Source organism: Penaeus monodon, chromosome 41, assembly GCF_015228065.2.
Source record: "Penaeus monodon isolate SGIC_2016 chromosome 41, NSTDA_Pmon_1, whole genome shotgun sequence".
Taxonomy (NCBI): domain Eukaryota; kingdom Metazoa; phylum Arthropoda; class Malacostraca; order Decapoda; family Penaeidae; genus Penaeus; species Penaeus monodon.
Window position 1 is genome coordinate 28,423,737 of NC_051426.1, and position 13,721 is coordinate 28,437,457.

The window sequence follows — 13,721 nt, forward strand, 5'->3', positions numbered from 1 at the left end:
ACCAATAGGACCAAACATATTCATTAGACTAAGTATAGGATGATCATTGATTATAAGAAGCATTATTGAGAAAGACACCATATCCAGTGCATTGATTTTTACAACTGATTCTTTTCAGAATACTGTGATGCCTTGACAGGTCTGGCAACAATACACAACCGTGACTACCGCATGTATGAGCAGCGGTTCTTACCCACCATGAACCAGGAACAGTTTATTAACATGTGGCGTTCTGTGTACAGCTTCTTTGCCCTCGAGACCAACCAAGACATATTCACATCGCTGTCAAGAGTTGGTAGGTAGAGACTTTTTATTTTTGTTTATATATACATATTTTTATCCCCTTTCTTCAATATTTGTAAACCCAAATATAGTAATGAATGTGAAAATCTTCCCTTGCCTCTTAAATTCAATAGACATTTTTTTGATATGTTGCTGTGAATAGATATTGCTTTGTGACCTGAACAAGTTAGCATAATATGACGACTTGCAAAAATTTCTTGCAGAATATAACATTGTGGTGTGTGGTAAGAAACACGAGAGTTTCGTTATTGATGCAAGTAGTGTTGGATATTACTGTCACTTCTAATATTTTGTGAAAGTGACTGAGCCTTAGCTGACAGCTCAGCCCCATTACTCCAGTTAAAGTGGATACAGCAATTATGCAGATCTGTTCTATCTGTAGAAATCCCAAAGTCCCATAGAAATTCCAATAGACACAAATTTCCGAGATTCAGTTGGGGTGTTCTCAAGTGTTTACAACTTAACAGTGTATTCACCTCTCATCCTCAACCAAGTAAAGGCAGTGTCACAAAGTGTACAAAGGCTTTCCACATGTCAATGATTCACCCTGAATGCTAAGTTGAGTCGTCAGGTGAGACTCGCGTCTCTGATCACCCTTCCAGCTCCACCTCCCAGAGGCTTTTCACCGCATTTTCCATTGATTTCCTTGCCTTTGCATTCCACTCTAGCTAACACAGCGCATGGTCCTTGGTTACAGTTCATGGCATTATAAACAGCAAATATAAATTGGACTACACTTGCTCAAATACTCCAATATTCTTAAACTTGGAAAATTGGAAATCAATCTTTTCATCAGAGTCTGCTTATTATGACCATAAATAGCAAATACAATGTTTCAACATACTGTTATTTTAGCAGTCCTGTCCTTTTAGTCTAGGAGTTGCAACATTTTCTCTCCCAGTGAGAATTTGATGTGTCATAGTCATTAACACTGAGGTTCAATATATAGTGTTTGCTTGTTTGTGCAATTTCATAATAGGTTGTTATCTAATTTCTTTCTGATGGTAGAATGTAATTGTTTACATTTACTGTTATATTACAGTATTTAAGAAGAAAGTTTTTGTGTATAAGTCACTACAAAGATTGATGTATCTTTTTTTATCTGACACATGAAAATATGAACATAACTTGTAGGAATTATGAAGGAAAACAGTATAGCTTTCAGCAGCATCACAAGTTTAACAGCAAAGATACGAAACAATTCCATGCGGTAGAAAGTTATTAGCAAACTGAACCATGTTCAAACAAGCAGCAAAATACTGATCATTTGCATATACACATCATAACAGCTGTAGCAAGGATAAAACAATGGAATAGTTTGTTTGTACTTATCTTAAGCTTTAAAAACAGACAGAAGTTTGCTGTGTTGTGTAGAAAACTTAGTGTTATATCTTGACACACAATTTCTTGAAGGAGTCCACATGTGTGATTTAAGTTATTCTTCTTTTTTTTGTTGCACAAAAGAATGGGATTAATTTTAAAATAATGCCACTTTGAAGACTTTTATGAATCAGGAAAAAAAATCTAGATGCTCACTGAAAACTGCTATAGTAACTTTAAGGGGAGTGTCCTGCTTGACGCTGAAATAGGCATATAAATATTTATTTATTTATTTATTTATTTGTTTATTTATTTATTTTTGTTTTATTTAATTATTTAGCTTTGTTTTATTTATATATTTCTTATTTTGAACAACAGTTTGGAATGATGAGATGAAACTTGATAGGGTTATAGATGACTGAACAGTGGTTCTTAGAGCTGAAAATATTTTAGAGTTAACCCTAAACAAGACTGAGCTTCTCACCTGAAAGTCAGTTTTTAATGTAAAACATTGATAAGCTTTGTACTTTGCCATTTGTATGTGAAAAAAATTTGTCAGGTCTTGGTTTTCAACTTCTGTTTTTGTTTTTTGGGTGTTTCATGGAGGGACAAAAATCTGAAATAGGAAAAAATACAATCTAGGCACTTTTTTTCTAAAGTACAAAAGTATGAAAGACAAGTTATGGCAAGTTTCATACTGGTAAAATTATGTATATATATATGTATATATATATATATATATATATATATATATATGCATATATATATATGCATATATATATATGCATATATATATATATATATATATATATATATATATATGTATATATATATATATATATATATATATATATATATATATATATATGCATATATATATATATATATATATATATATATATATATATATATATATATATATATATAGAGAGAGAGAGAGAGAGAGAGAGAGAGAGAGAGAGAGAGAGAGAGAGAGAGAGAGAGAGAGAGAGAGAGAGAGAGAGAGATAGATAGATAGATAGATAAAGATATATATATATATATATATATATATATATATATATATACTATATATATATATATATATATTATATATATATTATATATATATATATAATATATATATATATATATTATATATATTATATATATATATATTATATTATATATAATATATATATAGTATATATTATATATATATATTATATACATATACTATATATACATACATACATACATACGTGTATGTGTATATATATGTGTATATATATACACACACACACACACACACACACACACACACACACACACACACACACACACACACACACACACACACACACACACACACACACACACACACACACACACACACACACACACACACACACACACACACACACACACACACACATATATATATATATGTAAATTTCATTCTTTTCATACTTACCCTTTGTTTTGCTATCAGTAGTAACTTGTACACAGCTTCATCAGTCTTGACTCAGCCTTTGTCCCACAGGCCTTGCTCTGTCGCTTTGTTATTTTATCATCATTTTCCCTCGACACCTCACTCTCATCATCTGCTTTCATTTATGAATTATTCATATTTTGGGTTTCATTTCTCAGAAATATAAAAAATACATACGATTTTCATGTTTATCATTTCAGCATTCCTTTTTATTTGATTGATGATCTGGAATACTTGATAATTATCTGGCATTTTACTTCTGTGTTTTGTTTACAACCTTAGCCAACATAGATAATTATTACAGTAAATTCTTATTATTATTCCTTTTTATCCTACTAAAAGACTCTTTCACAACTATCTCTACTTGGATATAGGACACAGAACATTACTGTTTGTTTGGCTAGAGTAAAACACATAGAGAGGTGCTATTGAATATCAGTGCAAGCAATTTTTTGTTAAAGAGATGCATGTGATATAAAAACAACTATAAAACAGGTACTGCATGTGTGTTGGAGTTGGTGTTGAAACTGAGGTCATATGTCATATGTCCTTAGGTTGCATTGATAGTTTTGGATTTTGTAATGATAATGTCACGTGCCCTAATCACTACAGAGAAGATGGATTCATAAATGTGTTAATATACATGTGTTTTGCTATGTACCCAGAGTCCCATTACTAAAAAAAAAAAAAAAAAAAAAAGGAAAACAAACTGAGAAAATTGTAAATGTAGAATATCACACATTCCTTATACTCATCATTAACTATAATTTAACCTGGATGACATCTCTGAATTGATTAACTTATATGTTATACCTTTTACTTGCAGGTACACTGTTGCTGCAGATTGGGGAAGTCGGACGGAAAGTGAGAGAGTCATCATCGAAATCCAACAGTGGAAATGTAAGATAAAGCAGATAATGTCTTTCAGTATTATAATTTTCTGTAGAGTAATGCCACTGTCACACAAGTATCTTAGCATCAGTAAATTGCTCGTGTGGTCCATTTTTTGTGATCCTGTTTCGTGGATTTCAGAGGTAAAGAGTCTTTTGATTAGTTATTTTTATGTGTGCCGTAGAAAAGTAGAAAACATGAAGTGAATGTTACTTCCTCACAGAATTTTTTTATTTTCTTCATCTTGAAATGTTTCTGAAGTCTTGAGATTCCTCTGTATTATTTAATGAAGCCATGTAGTTAGCCTATTGTGATAATTAGGGGATAACTATTCAGATAAGTTATCTTTCATATGTGTCAAGTATTATAAGCTCAATATGTTTTCTCTCTCACCTTCAACTTACCAGCTGTAACTGAACCAACTATAACCCGACCCAAATCGACCCAACCTCACCTCGCCCGACCCGACCCAACCCAACCTGACCCGACCCGACCCGACCCGACCCGACCCGACCCGACCCGACCCGACCCGACCCGACCCGACCCGACCCGACCCGACCCGACCCGACCCGACCTAACCCTACCCGACCCGACCCGACCCGACCTGACCTGACCCAACCTGACCTAACCCTACCCAACCCTACCCAACCCTACCCAACCCTACCCTACCCAACCCAACCCAACCCAACCCAACCCAACCCAGTCCAATCCAACCAAAATTGGCCTAACCAAACCTTACATACTTAACAGATATATCTAATTCAAGATCCATATAGTGCAAATATTAAAAAAAAATACTTAAGCCTATTCTGTCCTCTCCACAGGCTAGTGATGTAGGAGAAATGGCATCAGGAAGTGACCCAGAACTTGACAAAACTAGTGGCATTGTGTCAGACATGTCAGCCGCAACCACTGTAGAGGGAGAGCCGTGGTGTTCACAGCAAGCCAACAAAGAGGTCTCTCATGCCTCAGACAAGTGTTCGAGTAGCACCGCAGACACGCCAGAGGAACCCCAGAAGAGTTCAGGGGCTGATATAGAAGGTCCTCTCAGTGATACAAAACAGGAAGAGGTTCAGGAGAAGGAGACACAGGACAAGACGGCCAAGGAGGGTGGACACTCCCCAGATAACTGTGATGATTCGGGCCAGTCCAGCCGGCACTCCTCCCTCTCGCAGCCTTCCCATCAAGAGTGGAGTATATCCTTTGAACAGTTCCTGGCCAACATAGCCAATGAGGAGAGACTAGTGTCCTTCTTCGAAAAGCCTGTTGATTTAGCGCAAGAGGTACAAAAGTTAAGAAAAAGACAGGCGCTTAGCACTAATGGCATGATTGGATCATTGGCATCATCACCGTTGTAAAATTTTGTTTTCCATAGACATTTAAATTATATTTAGAGCACTTGTATATGTATAGTCTATAATGTTGTGATTCAAGATATATGTCTTTCTCATGCTGATCTGTATAATCATTTTCTTTAGAATGTACTGATGATGTGATATAGTTAATCCTTGTGAATTAATAAAACAGATGATAAATTATGAGATACTGAAAGTAGTGTATGTATGTGAGCACTAACCATCTATGTCAGTAAAACTTTTAGTTCACATTGAAGAGAAGCTTTCAGTTTTATTAGTTGACTGTGACTGAAATTGCACATGACAAATCCTAATAATGTTACTGTAATTAATTTCAGGTAGGTTCTGTAATGTATGTTTGTCCTTGCCATATGTATTCTTTGGTTGCAGTATTCAGAAGTTATTTCAGGTAATGCCATGTATTTATCTGTAAGGTATTAGGGGGCATTCATTTTTCTTTTTATATGATATTGGTGGTTTTAAAAAAATTGTTTATTGTTAAGTGTGTATGTAATGTTAGAATTAATTTTAATGCATTTTTCTCTTTTATAGAGGTTGGGTGCAGCAGTAAACCTAATTTGGGTTTCCCTTTTTTTTTCTTTGTAATAGGTATGGAGCATGCTATTGCCATATCAAATGTCAGGTCTGTTTTAAAGATGGCATTTTGACTATTAAAATGGTAACTATTCCAAATCACTAAGGAAGGCAACGCTGTTCATTGAACTTCATTAGTGTATGTGGCCTTTAGTTACACTGAAACCAGATAGGGACTTATACAGAAAAACAGACAGACACACAGACAGGTAGGAAAACAGAGACAGAGACACAAAACAGACAGATAGAGAAGTAGATTGATAGACAGAAGACAGAAAATTATGCCATGGGAACTTGTTTGGTGCCATGATTTGGAAATATACTGATTATTGTATTCTGTGAGTTATGTATGTATTTTTAATAAGCAAATTAAAAGCTAAAAATCTGAAAAAAATGTATGTGTATAGACTTCATAAAAGAATTGATTTATTTTGTATGAAATTTGCCATGATGAAGGTTTTCTGCTTATGGGGAAAGATCAGTTTTGAAATTAGTTTTTATGAAAAACATCTTACTTGCTCATATATTATGTGAAATATATGGAAAAGAAAGAAAGTTCATTGGCTTTGTGAATGAACTCTGATGTACTACTAAACAAATCGAGCAAGTCACTGGACAGCAAAATTCATGGGGAGATCTGTAGAATTCAAGCAAGTTAGGTGAGCTCACGAGGGTGCTGATGACATGCATCCTTCTAGAACACTGGGTACTCTGGCTTGTGTCTGTGGTCCCTAAGAAAGAACATTTTTAAATTGGAAGGCAGCAATTTCCTTCAGTTTATGACCATCGTCTATGATAGGAGCTTTATCATAACAAAATTGTCTAACCTTTATTAAAAGCTCATTCAAAAAGTTTCCAACCCTTTTGCAAATTTTGAAGTGACTATGAAAGGCTAGTCATGGCTAGGTTCTGCAGTATGGTAATGCTCTTAATCTTTTATAAACATTTTTCAAAGTTGACAGGAAAGGAAAAAAGTGAAGGGCGATTTTGGGGGGAACTTTTAAAATATATTACTGTAACTTTGCTCTAGATTTTGTTTAGTAAGCATTGGGTTTCATCAGAAATTAATATGCTGTTTAGTTTTTGAGTTTACTCATTTTTTTGAAGACACTTTATAAGTTCTTTATGAAAAAGCAAAATGTTCAATAGAAAAAACTAACTTGGTAATGCTGATATTCATAATTAAGCATCACAGTAGAAACTGGTATAACATTCAACTATTTCATTAAGTGTATAATAATAATTTCTGTCAAAAACTGATTTCTCCCTGAAGTGCATGTATACATTCCCCATCCACTGTGGTTTGTTTTATTGATTTTGATTACACTAGATGGCTCTAGAGTTTTTTTCTCCAAATGATTAATTACTAGGCTTAGGTGAACTTGCTTGTTTAACTAATTTCTTGATTTTTGAAATAGCAATAGCAACAATAAAATAATTGATAATGATATTAATGGTATTAGATGTAAAACAGTTTTTCACAAAAAATCAAGGAATTGGGTAAATAGTTCAGATCAGTTGGGCTTTGTAACTGACTCCTTGGTGACTTAAGTGTTTGTGAAGTCATCTATGTGTAAACAAAATTGGTAAAACAAAACTACTATGAACAATACATGTATCTGGCACTAATTGATTAAGAAACGAGAATTTGAATTTCCCAGTTGCTGTCTGATGATCTTATGAAAAATTACTATAGGATCATTATTCCCCAGATTTCATATGATGAGATTTCAAAATAGTATATGAGGAATGTTAATAAAAAAAACAAAAAAAAAAAGTAAATAGTGGCAGAGGAATCATCCATTGTGCTGGAAACAGATCTCTTAGTGCTTTATATAATGAAGCTCCATCAAAAAGATGCTTTTAACACAAGCACAACTCTTCAGTAGAACACAAAATAGAAGCAAGCAGATGTAGCGATATGGCACAGAGAGGCTGTGTTATCTTTGGTTCACCCACCTAATATTGTTCACTTGTAGATAGAAGTATATTTATTTAGACCGTGTACCTTCTGTGAAATACGGAGGAGACAGAACTACATAACTGACCTTAACACACATCAGTGTTTCTTATCATAAACAAGATATTTGCTCCTGTTCTGCTTCATGATGTGCTCAAAGAGTTGATGGGTGAGTTCCTCCAAGTGTATGATTGAATCTTATATTGTATAATTATGTTGCTAGTATTTATCATAGCCTCTCAACTTGACATTTTGGACCTGATGCTGACAGTTTGACAATGGGCCAAGAAAGATTTGTGGATGATATTTAAAATGATTTTCTTTTCACTCAATACAGGATTTTGTACATATGAAATATAACAAGATGACATTCATTAAATATTCAGTTTATTAATCAAAGGGAATGAGTATAATGAAAATAACACTTTATTTAATACATGTAGGACAACTAAACCCTCCCAGATAGGTAAATGTTGCAGAAGAATACTGAATTTCTGTCTTATTATGTGTAGTATATGAGTTAGATATATTCGTAATATATAAATGCATATATTTTTAGTGATACTGAGTTAATAATGTTCAAAAAGTTTTACTGTGGTGCTCATCAGATCATTTTGAAAACTTGATTGCAATTAATTGTGCTTTTGATTACAGTCTTACACTAATGGATTATGTAAATAGATTTGTAACAAATGCATGATGAATTCAGAAATTATTTTTGCCATCTCTGCAGAAAAGAAAAACCTAGTATGGTTGTGATTATACATTGACAAACAAGTACTGAAAGATCCTTTGTGTTGTGAAGAAATGTATTTACATATATATATACACAGACATCTCTATTAGGTAACATGTTTATAAGTTGCATACCTTGAAAGTGGGAGAAGGAATATGGATAATATCATTGTGTTAGAGCAAATGTCATGTGCCACAGAATGCAGTTTACAGATAACTCTGGTATTTTACAATTTGTATAGTTTCATGTGCCCCTTTGTCCTTGTCATTGAAAAGATGACAATGACCATGCATAGATTTTTTAGCCGATTTTTACATTTATTCATGTGATTTGAGTTTTTGGCTGAATTATATAATACAGTTGTATTTAATTCTATTCACTTATGATTTATTTAAAAGTAAAGTATTCTGTGAGTGTAATGATTGTCAAAATTTTTCTTTATGCACCAGTAATTTTATGATAATTGATGACAGGTATTGTTACAGAAACTGGGATACTCGGAGTAGATTCATTAATGGAGAATCATGAGCATTTATTTTTTTATTGCATATTAGCTTAGAAAGAGGAAGAAAATGTGACTGTCCATAGTGACTTCAATATAATAATGTTCATATTTTGACTTAATATCAATAATGTCCTCAGTGCTTTTGAACAAAAGCATTTAAAATATGTAGAAGTCTTTGGTCTGGCATTTAATGAAATAAAAGTTTGTTAAGTATAATGCTTAAACTATTCTTGATTAATAAGGCTTTTAAATATCTGATTTACAAGGTTATTTCCAATCATATATCTTTATCTCTAATAGTTTTATGAGTGTGTATCTGTGTAAGCATGTGTAGGCCTGGTTTATAAAGACAGTTTTTCATATTAATATGAATAATGAACACATGAATAAAAAGTTCCTTTTATCTTTAATACTAAAATTTCATAATGGACTTGTACCTGAAATTTTAGCATGACAAAGCACTGCACCATAATAAATAATTGAAAATAAGTAGAATTTTTTATGCTAATTCATTAACCATATCCTGCTATTCAGGTTTTCAAAGATCTATTTCACCCACTATGAACAGATTGGAAATGTAATTATTTACTAGTACGTGAAAAGAGTTCTCTTTTGTAACAAACACCAAAAAAAAAAAAGTGTTACTTTCCATGAAGACAATAATGAAATTTATGTTTTGTAAACATTGAAAAGATATTTGCTAACCCAGTAGATAGATTCAGAAATTAATTAGGGTTGATAATGAATTTCTAGTTTTTCACCGTAGAGTATAGATTATGTGGTATGGGTGACATTGAAGAATCCTGCAAAAAATTGATTTGACATGACAACTTTTCATATGTTTGTGTTGTTAGTTTATTACCAAAATACTTGATATTTTTATTCGTATCGTGTATCATATTTATTTGTAGCATGTCTCTGAATGTAGCCTAATTGATCATTTTTGCTCTACTTATTTAGAAAGGTTGCAATATTAAAGGACTTTGTACATTTCCATTAAGATTGATTTTAAGCATCAAAATTCAGGTAAGATCTTCCTTACTATATTTTAAAAATCTATATATTGTACTGAATATTAACTTTAACAAACACAGGAATGTGTACATAAAGGTGAAAGGAAACAGACACAATATGAAAAGAAATTGAGTTAAACTTTTTAAAACTTGTTCAGAGTTCCTCTTCAGATGAAGCAAATAACCAAATAAGTTCAAAATGTTATGTTCAATTTTTTTTCATATTGTTGCTGTGTTTCCTTTTAAGTGAATATTAGTTATGCACTTATTTTAGAAACAATGGATAGTATTTACTTAATGTGTCTATTTTATAAGAAAAAAAAAATGGTTGCATTAGATTTGAAATGTAAAGTTTAGCATTTTGAGTTTGGTGTAATTGCTGTGAAAAATAACAGACAAAGTATATACATTTTTGTTCATTAGTTTTTCTTCTGTCATCTTAGCAACAGGTTAATACGTTTCCGTAATTGATGGTTAATTTTGCACTCCTTGAGAAGCATTTTTTGTGACTGCATAGCATTTCTCTACATCTCTAAACTGGTTTTGATTGCATTATTTGATTTTACAAAGAAAAAGGTAGATCATATTTTTGATGGCAAAGTCTATGTGGTGCCAAGTATAACTGATTTTTTTTTTACATCTTGTAATATGTAAGAAAGCATTTGTATTTCCTTGGAATAATTTGGAATAATTTATTTTAATTATGATTTTTCATGTTCAGCATTTTATATATATATATATATATATATATATATATATATATATATATATATATATATATATATATATATATAAACACAAACACAAACACAGTAACGTGTACACAAAGATGAAAAGAGAAACAGCCACAGTAGAAAATGAAACTAGTTTCATTTTCTACTGTGGCTGTTTCTCTTTTCATATATATATATATATATATATATATATATATATATATATATATATATATATATATATATATATATATATATATATATATATAGACAACACACACACACACACACACACACACACACACACACACACACACACACACACACACACACACACACACACACACACACACACACACACACACACACACGCACACACACATATATCTATAAATATATATATATATATATATATATATATATATTTATATATGTATATATATGTATATATATGTATATATATGTATATATATGTATATATATGTATATATATGTATATATATGTATATATATGTATATATATGTATATATATGTATATATATGTATATATTGTATATATATATATATATATATATATATAATTACAGATAAGCTGGTGCATCAGAGTGATATGCAAGTGCTTTATTATGTGGCATATGTGTATTGCAGCTTAGTGAATAAGTGTTAAGTCTTCAGTTTTTGCGTAATCATAGCTATAGATGGAAAGATTACATATATTTTCGATATGGCTTTGTGACCATGAAATTGGTAGGGGAAAGTAACATGTTATTTAGCATTATGATTCTATATTCTATTTTTTATGGTTTGTTAACTGGTATTCCATAATAGATACATTTAATAGGTGGTTACAGATAAGTGTTATGTAGAGAGAAATTACTTATTCAGACAATATGTACATTGGAAGTACATTTTTTATTTTCACCGAGAATTTGAAATTATTAGTTTTATAGAAATATAAAAGGATAATACAAGTAATTGACTTTGTTTGGTGTAAATGTGACTTTATAAAGGAGAAACGTGTGCATTAATGTTCTGTATGTATGATATGTAAACACTTCTGCAAATATACATATACATGTTGTAAGGAGATGCAAGTGGGATACATATGTACATTATATAAAATTCCATTTCTGTGACTTTATATTGAAAATAATAAAAAATATATGTAAACAATATTTGTTCCACAATTATTTTCTCTGTTGCCCAACCCTCTTTTCTTTGAATAAATACATAATTAAAGGAATGATATCAAGTTGGCAAATAGAATAATGAAATGATTGATTGAATCTATATTAAAAGTGCTAGATATTTTTTAAAAATCTTTTACACACAACAATGATCAGTATGAAATGAGAATAACAGGTATGATAATAATAATAATAATAATAATAATAATAATAATAATAATAATAATAATAATAGTAATAAAAATAATAAATAATAGTTCATATAACAGCAATGATAACAGTAGCAATAACAATAAAATATGACAAAGACAATATCAGTAATAATTACAAACGCTGATATTTATTTTATAGACTTCAGTACCACACAGTTTCCAGATTTTTTTCCTTCAGCTAAATCAAGAATTAGCATTACTTCCATAGAAAAACAATGATGGTGATCATAATAATAACAGTAAGTATAATAGTCATTATGATAATCAGATTACTAAAGATAATAACCCTTTTATTATTGCTATTTCTGTGATTACTAATAATGTTCTTAATGATAATAACAACAATGATGATAATAATAAGAGTAAAAACAACAATAAAAGTAGCAATAGTGACACTAATTGCTATTGCTAATGAGGATGAGGATGATACTGATATTCATAATGCTGATAACAGGTTCGTAACTTGTTGGAGTAATAATATAATAATATGATAATAGGGATATAATACTGGTAACAAAAATGATAACAATAACAAGAAAAGATAACAATAATAACAGTATATAATGATGATGATGATGATGATGACAGTAATAATAATAATGAAGATACTACTACTGCTATTATTACAACTACTAATAGCAATAATAATAATAATAATAATAATAATAATAATAATAATAATAATAATAATGATAATAATGATAATAATAATAATAATAAAAAAATAATAATAATAATAATAATAATAATATAATATACCAACATGATATATAATATAATAATAATAATAATAATAATAATAATAATAATAATAATAATAATAATAATATAATAATAATGTAATAAATAACAATAATGATATAATGATAATAATGATAATAATATAATAATAATATATAATAATAATAAAACAACAATAATAATAATAATAATAATAATGATAGTAATGATAATAACGATGATAAGTACAAGAAAACAACAACAATGACAATAACAACGATAACAAGAACAACACTAATCATAAATATAATGATAATACTACTTCCAAAAGTAAAGTTGTAAAAACCATTGATTTTTTAAAATCCCATAGTCATGCCAGTAAAAAAAAAAAAAAAAAAAAAAAAAAAAAAAAAAAAAAAATCCTGGTAGGGTTGGTTATAACTTGAAATATTCAGAAATATCCAACACACACACGGAGTATAGTATATATTGTGTGTCTAGGTATATATGCATTGGTGTGTGTTTGTGCGTGTATGAAAGTGTGTTTGAGTGCATATGTACGTGAGTCTGTGCGTGTGTTTGTGTGTACATCTGTGTATACATCAAATCATAAGCATAATTTCTGCCTTCTGCAATATATGAATCCCCAGGTGACAAAGAACACCAATTGAGAGTGGTTTCGCTGGGTAAAGTACATTAGTTCAGAAAAAGAACAGAGGATGGCTGGACAGAAATAATGA

At 30.5% G+C, this 13,721-nt stretch overlaps 1 protein-coding gene across 1 annotated transcript in view; it reads left to right on the top strand.

Moving 5' to 3' along the window:
• The window catches only part of LOC119598517 (TBC1 domain family member 9-like), a 30,223-nt gene extending 20,599 nt beyond the window's left edge, over positions 1-9,624 (top strand). The window contains exons 22-24 of the mRNA XM_037948142.1: positions 119-295; positions 3,921-3,994; positions 4,810-9,624. Coding sequence (XP_037804070.1) covers positions 119-295; positions 3,921-3,994; positions 4,810-5,343 — 785 coding nt within the window. The 3' untranslated portion in view covers positions 5,344-9,624. The remainder of the gene's footprint in view (positions 1-118; positions 296-3,920; positions 3,995-4,809) is intronic.
• The last annotated feature ends 4,097 nt before the right edge of the window (positions 9,625-13,721 follow it).